Raw genomic sequence first — 16,882 nt, forward strand, 5'->3', positions numbered from 1 at the left:
AATATTTTACTTTTGACATATTTCAAAACTATTTGATAATATTACTACAAGTATATATATATTTTTGGAAACTACTGTCTACAAAATATAATACCATAATTATTTTATTCTGGCAAGAGGATAATGAATATCACCACCAACGCTGACCTTTTCCGGAAGAAGCCCTTTTTGTTGAGAATCACACATTGTCCATGCGGCATGATTTTGTCGTGACATTCCCTGCTCTACGAAATTTATCGAGTTGATGAGTTTTTATAAAGATGTCAGGAGTAAGGAAGAGGAAGGTGGAAGCCGATGCTGTTACAGTTTCATCAAAATCGACCGTCTGGAAGAGAGCCTTTTCATCGCAATCAGAATGGCCTGATAAAGTATGTCTGTGCATGGAAGTATCTGTGTAATATACTGGAATAATCCCATTCCATAGGTCGATGATACGATACATATTTCGTATTTTTACTTCAAATTGTATATTTTCGAAAATGCATTTTATGGTAACTTTTACAAGGTAATGCCCCAACGCCCTCTCTTTGTAAGTCCTGTGACTATGTATTTGAAAAAAACCCCTACACATTGAAGAAAATCCAATTTTGATGATAATTGTTGTGCCATTTATGATTTTAGGAATTGGTCAGTATATGTACTTTACACCCTAAAAATAGGATGTCAAATTATTTTATATTAAAGAATGGTTTTAGAGATGTGAATGTTGATACCTTTCAACATTTGGTACTATGTTATGTAGACAACCTATCGATTGACATATTTATTTTGATATTATTACAAGTAATTAGTATCATTTGAAATAATCCGAATAGATATTGGAAAAATAAGATTAAAAACATGCCAACTGTATACCATTTAAAAGAAAAAAGATCTGTGTATGCTTATTTTTTTAAATTTACTTTTTAATGTTATATTGTTATTACCATGTAATTCTATTGTCTTGTGTAGGATGAATTCTTAGATGTGATATACTGGATGAAACAGATTATATCAATTGTTCTTGGAGCAGTATGGGGATTTATTCCTCTTACAGGTATCATAGGATTGGGATTGTAAGTATACATATTGATGGAATTATAGCCAACTTTGTGAACTTTTGTATCTGGTTTGACATTGTAATTTGCCAAAAAAGCCAGTATGTTATGTTAGATAGCCATGTCTCTGGACTAAAATTATATTATACTAGGGGTAGATAAGATGTAGACTCTCTCACCAGTCATCAGGAGCATCGCTGTTAGCTGTTTTTTATGTACCAGTATCTACTGAATAATTGTACTAGAATATCCTTGTACTGTGGGCCCTCATCGACTACATAGGGCTAATCATTTGTTGACATGTTACTGTGACGGCTGTGTTATTGTATCACAGTGGCACATCAACAAATGATTAGCCCTGTGTAGCTGATGAGGGCCCACAGTACAATTATGCAGTAGATATCAGTACATACAAAACAGCCCTTTTAGGGATGCGATGCTCCGAGGACTGTGAGAGAGTCTAGATAAGGGCAATGAAACTCCTATTAAAATGCATGATGGGATATTAAACAAAGATTTTATAAGATTGTGTGTCAGCATGATTATGATTTAATATGCAAAGACTGAACCACAAATTTGAATTTTTCCCAAAAAATTTAATAGTAATTTCTGCCAAATTTATATAATAAATGTGTTTAAATCATCAGAAAAAGGTATTTCAGATTTAATTTACATTGTCACCTTAATCCTGATTACTCAATGCAATGCCCAACATTGGACACATTTATCGCATGATGTACAGTACAGTGCAGATTAAGATCTTTGTTTCATATCCCGAACTCTTATTTATCTATACTTAATTACATGTATATACACGTATGGCTCTAGTACAACTGATATAATCTCAACACTTATGTGAGAAATGTCTGCTTTGCAGGCTTATTGCCGCCGTGACCTCTGACCTGTCCAACCCACTTTAGTTTGTTCAACGATATCAGAAAAGGGAGGTCTAGAATTTTAATTAGAGTACACAATGTTTTATTACATCTTACACAACAACATTTAAATAACCGAACTATAAGTATAGGTTAGAATTTGATAAGAGAGATCATCATGGATAAATGTGGGTGGAGTGAAGCAGAGCTTAATATTGGTTGATTTGATTATTGACAACGTCAAGATGAATACACAGTCTGTAATGCACAATCTGATTAATATTTTTGGTCATAGCATCAAAATGGTCACTTGAGGGCCCATACAATACAGTGATATGAAACAGTGTTACAAACATGCAATGTTAGCTAGTTGTAAGTGCGTTTGGAAGGGGCTGAGCCTAAGGCATTGTTCTACTGCTTTTGATATTAAGATGTTTTCGTAGAATATGGTAGCAAATGAGCTAGGACGATTTCTATTGGTTGATACATTGGGGTCAATTGACTGCTAAATGCTAATAGAGGTGCATCCTAAATTATATGACAGAACCCCATGATGCATGAGTGTAAGTGTGGCATACTTTGGATATTTGCATGAGTGCTTGCAGTGTTCTCTGTGACCATACTTTCACAAGCATAGTGAGTGGAAAGTACAGCAGAAAACACTACAAGCACGAGTGCAAATACCCCTGAGTACCCACACTGGAACTCACATGGCATGGGGTTCTGATATTATTACATATGTTTATCTGAAATGGCAAATTTCCGTAAAAATCATAAAAATTATACTCAATTTCATATTGAGCAGACTATTTGCTTCCTCAGTTGCATGCAGGTATGCAATAATGTTTTCCTTATTACACTGCATTGCAAATACCACTAGAATGCCCACACAACCATGCAAGTAACCTCAAGTACATATACATTTTATAGTATTAAGGAAAAAATGATAAATTATTTTCATGATTTATATTATATCACACTCTGACAGTGACATCTGTATCCTTTGAATTTCCATTGGTGTCTTGATTATTCAAATGGGTTTTATGTATTGCACAAGTCAAACTTTGAATATCAGTGAGGATAAAGAAACCATGACCTGCATATTTAGGATATTGTCAGTTTTGGAGATAATGGGTTGTTTGTTTGATTTGACTGATACTATAGGTTTGGTGCAGTCAATGCAGGGGCAACATACGTCTATACAATGTCATTTCAAAGAGTGGATGAAGATGAGTATGGAGGAGTTTGGGAAATCATTAAAGAAGGCTTTATGTCATCATTTGCCATGTTTATGGTAAGTTCAGTAGTACGTTCAAAACATTGTGCTGCTAATACTGCTCTCGGGGTTGGGGGGTTGGCATGTGTGTGTGTGTTGGGAGAGAACCAGTTGGTCATTTCTGCTTCCAGGCCACTGTTGAATAAATTCTCCTCAATATTGCCACGTTTTTCATTTCTTTGAAAGACTGGAAGCATCAACTACAAGTTCAAGTTCATTTTATTGTTGATAATGAATTACTACACTGCTGGGTTCAAATAAAAGCAATTCTGGCTGTAAATCCAACACACACATATTGGTTACAATCATGATGTGACAGTGAACGAGAAACAGCATTGACCTCCAAAAAGTGTGAGCGCTGTCAGTTGCAAACATTTCAAATATTAAGTATTATTATTTTATTGGGTAAAGGTTATGAACATGCTGACTTTCATTCTAGACAATTCAGCTCCAAGTTGCTTCATCCCAGCTTTGGGAACCCTTGATAACTTGGGGGGAGGTGGGTAGGGGGGGGGGGGAAGATCTAATAAAACTTGTCTAAATTTCTGTTCCTTGTACCATAATTTTGGTAGGGAATATTGGTAACAGAGGCGGGGGGGGGGGGGGGGGGGATGTCGATCTGGTAATATTGTGGAGATTTTCATACTATTTCTTCCATAATTTTGGTGGGGAACAGTGGGAACAGAGGGTAGGGGTGGGGGAAATCTGGTAAAAGATGTACCTATGGGTTTATTGTTACTCACTTTATACCAACTGGTATCACAGGTATATCACAGGTACGTTTTGTATCATGGATATTCGTATATTCTGCAGTATACTTTGAGTATAAACTTACTATACTTAGTAAAGTCAATGATAATGTGACAGAACCCCATGACACGCGAGTGCAAGTGTGGCGTACTCGGGGTATTTGCACGAGTGCTTGCAGTGTTCTCTGCACCCGTACACGAGTGAAAGTACAGCAGAAAACACTGCAAGCATAAGTGCAAATACCCGAGCACCCACACTGGAACTCACGTGGCATGGGGTTCTGTAATTATTACATAGATATGAAATGGCAAATTTCCATAAAAATCATATGATTACGCAATTACGCAAACGATTGCATCCTTATTTGCATATCATTTGCATGCAGGTATGAAATCATGTTTCCGGTATTGCACTGCTGTGCAAATACCACAAGTAGTAATGCGCACACACCAGTACAAGTTAATCTCTGGTACATAATGTAATCATGTAAAGTATGATAGTTATATGAATTCTAAAGATAATTTCGATATTTTTTGTATTGACAGGTAGCATGGATATTTGTATATACTGCAATATACTTTGAGTAAACTCTTAAGACTAGACCAGCCTTGTGATCAAGAGACTGTCAACTTCATTGTATCAAACCACAATCAGACCATAGATTTGTACGCCACACCACACCATTCACTGGAAACTTTATTGTTGTAGCATTCATCCTTGTCCGTAGAATGCACTGTCTACATGCTTGCTGCTTTGTATGTACAACATTCAAATAATTGAAAAAAAACACTTATTTGAGAAATTTTAACACTCTGTCAGAGACTGTCAAAAATCAAAGAAATCATCTACTTGCTGCCAAATTTGAAAACAGGCTTCCCAAAAGATGAAATTATGAAAAAAAATTACTGAATTGAAATGTATGTCTTTTGGGCATGTATTGTATCTGCATTACAAAAAGAAAGGAAATGTTCATGTTGTATTTGAACTATAGAGGGCGCCATGTCGAGCCAGTAATCATGTTTCACATAAAAATATAGCATAAATAGCATCTATGTAGCATGTGTTTGTCAGTGTATTTGATTTAATTCATTATACTAGAGAAATATACAAGATGTATTCTCAATAAAATACCTACAGCCTTTTAAAAAAAGAAGACTTTAAAGATCCCTTTACATTGATGTATAAAAACAAGCTCTTGGAGTATATAAAAATAAAATAAAAAATGATTAAAAAGTATAAGTTTATTGTTCAGTTCTTTATAGACAGTGAGAGGTGCCAGAGTGGACGAATAAAAGGAGTGTACCAAAGTGACATGGTAGAAGTGTGAGAAAGTGTATATGAGACTAAGTCATTTGTGATATTTATGGAATTGTCATTAATATTAATAGGATATTTGTCAAAACCAAACCAATTCATGATTTTCCCCATGAGAAGTGTACGAGCCGTTTGAGAGAAAATGACATACATACATATGCACACACACACAAATTACTACATGCAATGTACATACATACGCACACAAATTACTACATACACACGTACGTACACACACACACACACATACATACCGTACATACATACATACATACATACATACATACATACAGACACATAACATAACCTTTCCTTACAGAAGATAAAAAATGTCAACTAAAATTTATTTCAAATAAGACTTATTTACTAAAACATTCATATATATAGTATATGTAATAATATACATGTAATGTACACCTAGTAATAATTTATAAATGTGTTTACGTAAATTATTAATTGCAGTTTTTTGTCTTGTTCCTGAATACTTTTAAGATGTGGTATCCTGATTTTGTTCCAGAGAAAGATTTAAGACCACTCCAAAGTATTTTTCTGTTCACTGATGTGACACCAAAGTTAAAAACATCTACTCAGAATAACTGTTAACCTCACTGAAGTGTGTCCCCCTCCCCACCTGAGAGAGACAGACAAAATATTATTATGCTTGTGTCATGTAGTACATTACATATTTGAAATGGATGATAACTTGTGCCCCTGGTGATGTGGATGTAATCACTGTTGGATATATAATCACTCTGTAATTGTGAAAGACCCCGAAAATGTACCCTGGAAGTCTACACAAATAAAACATTCTTGTCCTTTCAAGAGACTGTATTCTCAAAGCATAATCTCCAGGAGATAGATGTTTTCATTTTTCATAAACTATGGGTTCTGGAGAGCCATTTCATGATTTTGCATCACCTACAATTACTTGTGATTTCGGCGAAACATCAAGTTGATCCATAGACCTTACACGACAGGGTCTAAGGTTGATCTTGTGTCTTTATAGCGTATCTTTGCTGTGGGCAATTGCATGATGGGAGTCAGCAGAAATAATATATTCATCATGTTTACAGGATGAATATTCATGACTCCTGAGTGTTTATTCCCTTGTACAGTGTAAAACATCTCTCATGAATATTCATGTCTGGGGGTAATTTTTGTATATAAGAAGACACTTGTAGTATTCTATTTACTAAAGCCATACTTTAACCATCTCTTGATATCTGCAGAACTCAAACCTAGTATTTTCAGGCATAATACGTTCATGTAAATGACTCGATTTGATAATTTAGTATGGATATATTAAAAAGTTGAGGAAAGCACTACCATATCATGCCCCCAACTGTGCTAACCGCACCAAGAGATAATTTTAATATTGTCATTTACAATTAATATTATACTTGACTAGTTTACTGAATCAATGTTCATTTTAAGCTGCTACTGGAGCATACATCGTCGCAAACCACGGCCTCTTTTACAGCACCGTCCAGTACTTGCCCTACCAGAGGCGTTATTTCGAAGTTCGCGTAAGAAATAACAGCTCATATAATTAACATGTAGTGTCTAATTCTAGGCATTTTAACAATTTTTCTTTGAATATATTGTTGGTTGCCTGGTCGAAAAAATAACACCTCAGATACAGCCAGTGCACCTTTAAGTAAAAAAGAGTTTGCGACTATATATCCATACTCTCAACCAATCAGGTGTCTATTATCATTTCACATTCCAGAAGACATATATTAAACAGTTTGGCATGACTCAGAGGAAAAAAGAAAAAACACATTAAAAGTATAAAATCCATACATGTATTAAATATTGAATTTGAATAGTAATGGCATATTAAAATGTGTCATAATTAAATATTATTCTCCAATATTTTTCTTGGTTCAGTTGTGGAAAAAAAAAGGAGTGGTCTACATTAAAGTGGCACAAGCTGAGTTTGTAAGTTTTTTAACCAAGTGAACATTCTTCCATAAAACCTTGATTAAACTATAATGTTAATGTCAATGCATGCCTTCTATGACATTACAACTGTGTTTTGGCATTGTTAGAACTGTTGATTGGATAGTAGGGATTTGCACAACATTTTTTGATATGTACCATAAATAACATCATCGGATCTTTCATAAGTTATATCTTATAACCAGGTGTTTGTTAAGTCAAGTGATAGTTAAGAATGCTTCCGTAAATAGAATACTATGAGTACCTTTTAAATCTGAAGCAAAAAAATTACATCCCAAAAAATATAAACTTGTGCCCCTTTAAGGGACCTTGTCATGAATCGATAGATGAGTAGTGACAGAACCCTTAGGTCGTCATGAATATGTTCCAGCTGAATGAAGTAAAATATTTGGAGAATAACATAATTATACTTCTTGAAGAGTAATCTATGAAAAATCTTGAAAAATAATGGCGATTTTGACTCGTATTTCGAGCACTGCAGAACCAATGACATATATGACGTTATGTAGAATGACCGGGGTAAAAAACCCATATTATCTGTTTGAACCAGTTCAACCTTGCTTGTGTGTCTGGTATAATCCATGGTATTGCATACTTGTATTGGTATTACAGTATAATGCACTATTACAGATGTTTGTATATGTTTTATGCAAATCAGTATTCACTGTTATTTGCATAATGTGGCTTTGATGCCAGATGTTTGTACACATTCTTTTCATGCACAGTGGTATAGCGTCATTGATATTTGCATAGGCCTATCATGTCTGCTATTTGTATTTGTTTATATGCAAATTAGTATTAATTGTTTATTCAATGTCTTTGCAGATCTTCAACATCAGAAAGTTGAATTCATCGGGTTTCTCTGCATACACATGATGACCAGCACCTTGGATAATCTGTTAAATTGAAAAAAAAAAATAATCAAAGAAAGAGCAAGCGTGTCTTTATCGCAATATTGATTAGACAAATTATCAATAAAAATAGAACTCTTTTGATTGGTCACAAGCCATAACAATCTGTGTTACGACCACTTTGATTGGTAGCAAACATTGATAATAAGGAATAACCATTTTGATTGGTCAGTACGTCTTTTCGGCTTATTGACAAAAACTAGAATTATCTGCACTCATTTGATTAAAACAACTATGTAACAATTATTTTGGTTGGGCAAGAGCAGCTAAGACCTGTTTTGATTGGTCAGTATTCATTTGGTCACATGATAAACATTTAGGAAGCCTTCTGCAATCTAACATCTGAAAATACATAAACAATTATTTTCAACTGGTACAAAACAAATCACTTATCATTTTGTAGAACACACCTGTTATTCATCCAATCACCTGCTCTATCATACACACAATATTTTGTGTTAACTGTGATCACAGAGTGGATGATACTTTCAAATAACCTACATGGTATTACTATGGAAACCAAGCTATTAACAAACTAGGATGGAGACAAACTAAAACTATTTTTGTTGCATATGGTAGACTACACAAGTGGGCGATAGAGATGCCTTGGTTATACACAGATATAATCACCCTGTCATCAAGATAGTGTAAATAGTTAGGTTGAATGAGCAACCACTTTAGGAAAACTTACAGCAGAAACACCACCCTACTGTAAGCATACTTACATCAATGCCCATTGTTAGCCTACATCAATATGTTACAATGATAGTGCAATAGCTTGTGCCAGAGTTTCCTACTCGAAAGTTGACTTGTCACTATCATAAGTCTTTATTAAAAGAAGGAAACTGCAGATATGCAATGGAACTTTTGGAAAGGTTCCCATTTCTGGTCAAAACTTTATGATCACAGAGTATATCATAGTTTACTTACATGGACATCAACCTGAGCATCTTTCCTGAGATATTTGGCACTGTAGCCCATGGAGGAATCCATGTATGAACGTGATCCATACATGAACGTTATCGGGATTTCTGTGGAAATGGACGTCACTCGCTTTATCATGGGATTCTTGGCCCATCCCCATGGTATCTGCATTGCTTTGAAAGCCACTTCTCCACTGTATAAAAGGAAAACAAATGAACCATGTAATGTGAATATAGTCAGTTATAGCCCTGAACTAATTCGGCTCATTTTGCTCAAACAGTTGATGTGTTTAAATGGAATCACATGTCAGTTCTCAGTAGCTACAGGTACCTAGGGAATAATTAAAGCATACACAAGTTTATTTTGATGAGAGTAAAAACACCACACTAGCTATAAAGTAGTGCAGCTGAGATGTAAGTACTAGTAATTGGTAGCAGCTACACACATCAACTGCCTACAATGAATCAACTGAATCTATGAATGTCTTTTGTCAAAATTACTTCTTTACTGATCTGCCAAAATAAAATGGTGTCCAAAAGTTGCCGTTTTGCTAAAATATTTGTGAGACACAAAACATACGTTCATCAACATTTTTGATAACAGTTGACAATTTTTAACACATTAATTCTTCATATGAAATTACAATACGAATAATGCAGCAAAAATGCAGGAATCTGGACTGTTCCCCTGCATGGGCAATTTGTCTGAGTGTATACCCAATGTAACGTTTACAATGCACCATCCAATTGGGTATTGTGTATCTATGTACATGTATGTTAAAGTGGCCATATAGAAGAGGATTAGGTATTTAGTTTGGATTTTTAATTTATAAAACAATTTTACCATGCCTCCTACCGGAGAATTAACATGAAATAACATTGACAAAGTCTATGCTTGAAACTAAATACATTGCAAAATGCTAAAAAAAAAAATGTGTAAAAAGTTTGTTATTGTACGTACAATAACAAACATTTGACATATTTACTATAATGCTTTTGCAATTTATTGAGTTACAAACAAGGACTTAGCACATGTTGTTTCAAACTGATTTTGCAGGTAGGAAGCCATGATAAAATTGTTTTATAAATTAAAAATCAAAAATAAGTACCCAATCCTCATCCATGTGGTCACTTTCAAATTTATTTATTTCAAATTTTTGCATGATTTTAGGCCATAAACGATCTTCAAATGAATCTCTTCAATGTTTATGATTTGGAAAGATGGGGTTTATGGTGTTTTTTTCCATGGAAATTTATAATTTGTAAAGGAAACTATACCGAGGTGAGTTTAGTGTCGAATTGTATATCCTACTAATACCACAACTCTTTTTGTGGTGATGACTTGATGATATTCATTGTACAACTGCATCCGTATATCCCCATATCTTATTTTCACATATACACCAGCATTCACACTCAACCCAGGTTACATTGATCAATTGTCAGGGCCAATATTAGTCTAGTTCCCATATGGTATCATTACGATTCACACCACCACTCACATGGTTTAGTTAGAAACTACGTTGGCATCTAGACTAGTGTAGTAAAGTGGCATCAAAAGCTAAAACGCCTTACCTCGGTTTTTGCGCATTGCAATGGTAAATGTAATTAAATATGGTATCATCCTCAAATAAAACAAACTTTTTCTGAAAATCTGGTCTGAACCTTTGAACAAGACTTGGACCTGTGAATTATAAAGAAAATAAATATGTGAATTATATAACATAATTGGATAAATATGTATGTATAATATCAAAGATTTACTCTATTTCATATCATTCTATTTAAACCTGCACTTAGCTGCAACTGGGATATATATTTTTTTTATCAAATAACCAAAGATATATTCACTAAACATTATCAATTACTTATAAAAAGACATTGTATCTGCTAACTAGTGGTCAATATTATCTGTAGGTAGTGTAGTGACAAGTTTAAATCTTGAGCTAAAGCTCGGTTTTGAATCTGTCACCATGTTAAAACTGTACTGGTTGTAACTGGATACTATATCGTGGTTGTCTGCTAAAAAAATAACTTTCCAGTCTGGATATATTCACTGAAAATTGTTAAAATACCAATAAATAATTAGACATTGTACATGTTAATCAGTGGTTGATGTTATCAATAAGCAACTTACAAAACAGGTAAAATCATGATTGCCATTGAGGACACTGATTTTTGGGCATGGACCTGAAAATCAATTTGATTTGATTTATCGTGTATACAATGTACAGCTACAAAAATATGTTTACCCACAGGTGATGCAATACTGTTTCCGGTTTACAATATTACAAATAAGATATTGTACTTAACAAAACATTTTCAAAAAAAGTTTCAGCAGTTGAACTTAGTGCAGAAAAGTCCAGTCAAATTTATTTGTGTGTTTATAACACTTTGCATTGATTATCGCTGACAACATACTAGTATACATAAATTTTGAGTGATACAAATTGTGGTAACTTTCTCAACTTTGAAATCTTGTAAAGAAGCTCTCCTACACTTCGTATGTGTTCATCACCAGGTGTTTTCCCATAAACCCTTGCAAGAAATCCCCAAACTGATTGAACACATGTCAAGTGCAGTAGAGTTTCTTTACAAGAGTTGAGTAAGTTACCAAAGCGCTATTTTATCACCCTAAAATCATGTTTAAGTTGATAGCAGTAATCATTACAAATGTACTATAGGCAGAAATGAATCTGATATGACTTTTCAAACCTCTATTTCTGTTGGATTTATACGTAATCTTGTGAATAGAAGTGACTTAAAGTTAAAGTTACCTAAAGGTCCTGCTGCTCTTAACCCTGAGAGTATATTGAAGGGCTTAAGTAATGTTCCGACAACTCTGGCCCACACAGGAATCCTTCTCTCCATCAACGATTCCTGAGGTTTTTCTGGAAATCCCCACGGATCAGCTAACACTAGATGTCTAACCCTTTCTGGATGTTTTATGGAGTATGAACTTGCAAGGAAGGCCCCAAGACTATGGCCTACAAGAATAAATTTATCCAAATTGGCAGCTTTTCGCCATTCTTCTAGGGAGTCCACAAAGAAGTCCTCAGCTGCCCACGAATCGGTGGGAAATGTGGGTCTAGAACTTTGGCCAAAGCCAAGAAGATCAAATGCGTACAACGGCCTGCTATTTGACAGTTTATCATAATTTTGAACCCAAAGTCCGAGACCACCTCCAAATCCATGAACAAAGACAAAAGGCAATTTAGATGAATTCGTTGGATTAGCTATCAAAGTCCATATTCTGGTACTGTTGTCTATTTGAACAAATTTAGATTCATATTGTGTCTTCACATCTGAAATAAAAATAGAATACTAGTTAGGAATGAAATCACAATAGTTTCAAGATGGGATAAAAAACTAAATCCTTTTATTTAGACCTCAGAAACCCCCCTCCACCACCCTTCTAATGAAATTAGCCAAAATTGAAAATGTTTCAGACAGCACAATTAATTTCATATCAGTATTCAGTATTATGTTGTAAGGAAAAAATAGTTCTTTTGTTGACTTTATTTTAGTGCCATGCATTTACTATAGTGAAAATTCTTCTATATCTCTCAATTTGACATTTCTTTTAGAAATATTAGTATTTGGGGGTATAAACAGATCCATTTAAAGTAAAATCGTTTTTTTTTTGTACAGTGAGAACTGCAAGACTCACCCCCCCCCCCACACACACACACACACACAAAGAAGAGAATTTAGTACTTTTATCCTTCATTGAACTAATGATCTTGCCCTTTACATAAAATATTTGAATTGAAATTGAAATTGAAATTTATTCCCCACAAGAAATAAACATACAGAAAAGAAATAAATGATAACATCCAAAAGGAAAACGATTTCAACTTGTCGGTGAGAGACTAGAAAATAGTTTTCAGAAAACTAATCAAGTCTAGCCACTCAATCTCAAAAGCATCGAATTGCATATCACAAAAAAATTTGAGTTCAGCTTGACTAAGTGATACGTTATTATGTATGGGTTCAAAAGAATGGAATAAATTTGAGTTGTCAGCATAAAGCCTAAAACAAAAAAATGGTGAGGAGGATGAGATGTTGTTTATATACAGTAAAAATAAAATAATTCACTTTATACTTATCGGTAATTCCTCCCATGCAATCAACTGTGCTAGCAATACCAGAAGACAATTGTAATGTCATAAAAGACATGCATCAACATAATGTTATACTGGAATAGCTTAATCAAGGTTTTATGTAAGTATTTTCACTTCAGTATTAAAAAGATATTAACTCAGATTGTGCACCTTTAAGAAAAATTAGGTTGTACAATTATGGTTTTATGATTTGGAAATAAGATAATTTTATATCGGTATAACTATAAAATACCCACGTTTCAGTATTCTTCTTTCTGCTTTCCTTAGATCCGCCTCTGATGTAGGACACCACTTGAACCAGCTTGCTCCCCAGTCCCACCAACTGGTAAAAGAAGACGAGAGATAGAATACACTTAGACCAGATTGGGACATTGCCACCAAGTGAGTTACTAACACTGCGTCACACGTTGTCAATGTCACACGTTGTCACGATATGCACTTAGACTAGATGATTGGGACACTGCCACTCAGTGAGTTACTAACACTGCATCACGTTGTCACAATGTGCAATTAAGACAAGATTGGGACATTGCAACAAGTGAGTTACTACTACCTCTGCGTAACATCGTCACAAAGTGCATTTAGACTAGATTTGGACTCTGATAGGGACATTGCCACTGCGGTATTAATATACATTCAAGTCTACCGACAGCATGATAATGAGATATAAAAATATGTTGCTATCTAATCACCTGATACTGACGTAAATGATAGGATTAGATATTAGCAGAGATTAGTTTTATGTTGTAACATGCAGTATAGCTTGGAAAAAAATGTTGAGCATGGTTGAATAACCATACATCTACAATCATTGATTTAGAATCCGATTGTTCGTTTTCTTAGATGCAACTCAATTATTTGTGGATGAGATTTGGTGTCTGGGTTTGTTCCAGAAAGTTAATCATTAGTCAATTCAAGTTATAGGTCATAATTATTCTGAGCAGTGACGAAGCACATAAAGTGAATAGCCGATACAAATGATAAATGTGCCTTTCTTAGGTCAGTAGATGACCTATTTCATTTGATATGTTTTCATGGTCATGCTATATATCATGTCCATATCATATATCTACCAGAATAACTCTAATATTGCCCTTTGGACTCATAATTTTGTTTCTACTGTATCTGTGATGTATGATTTCAGTAATTCCATGCCATAAATAATAGATCGAGTGTGACAGGTTTGTTGAGAATTTTAAAAAAAAATCGTGTCGTCACACCATTTTAGACAACCTGTTCTGACCAGTTCTTTTTTTTTTTGCCTAATTTTTTTTTTTTTGATGGGAGAACACTTTTAGTACGAGCATTTGATTCAAATTTGGTATCATCTCCAAAAGGTACAACTGTGCCAGGCCCACAAACAATTGTTACCGAGATATATTTCAGAATATATCCTAAAATATCAATAATATTGACGAGAATAGAGGGATAAAAAAAAAATCCCACGGTACATTTCTAGATCTGTTCAAGTCCATCATGCTTTTGCAGTGTGTGGTAGAACCAGTTATTTTAATGTGATGTGTAGACTTAGACGATCATGCAAAAATAGAAACCTAGATTTTAGAAATCCATATTATTATTTTACCCCTTGTGCACAATTATAGAAACCCATTTTCGCATGTTAAAGCCAAAAGTGCCTGTGAACTGTGCCCACAAACAAATTGCAATTAATTTATAAAAAGATCGTTCGGTTTATAGTTATCAATTAACTGTTACCAATTGTTGTATTATCTCTGACGGCTGTCATGTACTTTGGCCTGTTACCTTGACCTACTTCTAGGTACAGTGCGATAACGTTTTTTTGTACAACACATGTCGCACTGCATGACTGTGACAACGGTTGCCGCGCCGCCTGTGTGTGTGTGCCTCAGGCTCAGTATGATTTTAGATGAGTCATTGTTATATCACGTCTGCATGCATGACATAGCAGTACTTTTGTTCTTACCTATTCCTCTTAACTTTCCAGCGATCAACGATAGGTTTTCAAATAATTTAAGGGTTTGGGTTTTTTTTTGTAACACTATTACAGTGTGTGTGACAGTTCCTCAATACAAAAACATTACAGCACACGTGCACCTTATGTATAACACGTGAATATATTTGTCGTTACACAAGACTTGGAGATGAAATTATCAGATTTCGATTGCGTCTGGAGGTACAGTTACTTCACCTACATTTAGGTCAGTTAGTGATTCTAGTCGTCACATTAATGACTTTACAAAGCAGGAAAGTACACATAAAATTAAATTTTACATGTTTTAAACAAAATCCGTTTGTTTACATTTCGACCGGTGTCCAGTTCATGTTGTTGTACTGTGGTTTAACTCGTCAAAATTACGCATCTAATGGGTATTACCTCACGCTAGAGGCAACGGGACATGTGAAGGAATCGCCTGACAAATATGACAGTTGTATTTGGTCGAGAAACAAACGTACCTGGTATTGTTTTGATCTGTTACGTTGTTGGGAGCATTCTCAGCCTGACCGGCAGTCGCCATTTTGGGAATACGTACGTCAAGTGTGTCACATGTCGCGGTCAGGTGACTCACGATCACGGAACTTGTGAAGTTGTAATGCCTGAAGCGAGCCGGTTAGATACATTGGTGCTAGGCTAGGCTGGTGGTCTTTCAATCAATCAATCAATTTATTTATTTATTTATTTATTTATTTATTTATTTATTTATTTATTTATTTATTTATTTATTTATTTATTTATTTATTTATTTATTTATTTATTTATTTATTTATCTATCTATCTATCTATCTATCTATCTATCTATCTATCTATCTATCTATCTATCTATCTATCTATCTATCTATCTATCTATCTATCTATCTATCTATCTATCTATCTATTTATTTAGTTATTTATTTAGTTATTTATTTATTCGTTCGTTCGTTCGTCCGTCCGTTTATCCACCCATCCATCCATCCATCCATCTATCTATCTATCTATCTATCTATCTATCTATCTATCTATCTATCTATCTATCTATCTATCTATCTATCTATCTATCTATCTATCTATCTATCTATCTATCTATCTATCTATCTATCTATCTATCTATCTATCTATCTATCTATCTATCTATCTATCTATCTATCCATCTATCTATCGATCTGTCTGTCTGTCTGTCTGTCTGTCTGTCTGTCTGTCTGTCTGTCTGTCTATCTATCTATCTATCTATCGATCTATCTATCTATCTGTCGATCTATCTATCTGTCTATTTATCTATCTATCTCTGTCTATTTGTTTGTTTGTTTGTTTATTTCTTTGCTCAATAAACAAGTCTAGTCTGTATTGTATTTACTGCCGGTTATACCCGGACAAGTACAATGTAGTAAGAAACATTAACAAAATCACAAACAAGAAGCAGACTGAAGAAAGTACACTGTATATTGTTTTTCAATTGCACTTCTATCCACTAATAAAAGTAACTTAACAAGTAGCTTTCCAATACATGGCAAATTCTAAGTAATTTGTGCATGTACATGTCAGCTTCAAGTGTAATTACTTCATCGAAATTGAAACTATAAAGTAACTACTATTGTTGAATACCAAACTAAAGACTCAATGGGGATAGCTAATCGTGTCAGTGACATGGGTTGATTGATTGATTTATCCAGTAATGAGATTAATTCTAATTCAGATGTATTTTGGGGAATTTTTGTCATTATCATCATAGAGAATGCAACAGTGAGGCCGAAAA

At 34.3% G+C, this 16,882-nt stretch overlaps 2 protein-coding genes across 2 annotated transcripts; one reads left to right on the plus strand and one right to left on the minus strand.

Annotated features, from left to right (window-relative positions):
• The first annotated feature begins 39 nt into the window (after nucleotides 1–39).
• LOC144437115 (GEL complex subunit OPTI-like) lies at nucleotides 40–5,133 on the plus strand. The gene is made up of 4 exons (XM_078125969.1): nucleotides 40–368; nucleotides 952–1,055; nucleotides 3,077–3,206; nucleotides 4,484–5,133. The coding sequence occupies exons 1-4, from the start codon at nucleotides 261–263 to the stop codon at nucleotides 4,523–4,525; spliced, it is 384 nt and encodes a 127-aa protein (XP_077982095.1). The 5' UTR covers nucleotides 40–260; the 3' UTR covers nucleotides 4,526–5,133.
• Nucleotides 5,134–5,588: 455 nt separating this feature from the next.
• Nucleotides 5,589–15,694, minus strand: LOC144437250 (1-acylglycerol-3-phosphate O-acyltransferase ABHD5-like). Its single transcript, XM_078126148.1, has 6 exons — nucleotides 15,609–15,694; nucleotides 13,409–13,494; nucleotides 11,826–12,353; nucleotides 10,624–10,732; nucleotides 9,056–9,242; nucleotides 5,589–8,110 (listed from the first exon to the last, which is right to left on the minus strand). Exons 1-6 carry the CDS (start codon nucleotides 15,668–15,670, stop codon nucleotides 8,021–8,023), a joined length of 1,062 nt encoding a protein of 353 aa, XP_077982274.1. The 5' UTR covers nucleotides 15,671–15,694; the 3' UTR covers nucleotides 5,589–8,020.
• Nucleotides 15,695–16,882: the final 1,188 nt, after the last annotated feature.

Source organism: Glandiceps talaboti, chromosome 7 (assembly GCF_964340395.1).
Source record: "Glandiceps talaboti chromosome 7, keGlaTala1.1, whole genome shotgun sequence".
In the NCBI taxonomy this organism is placed as follows: Eukaryota; Metazoa; Hemichordata; class Enteropneusta; family Spengelidae; genus Glandiceps; species Glandiceps talaboti.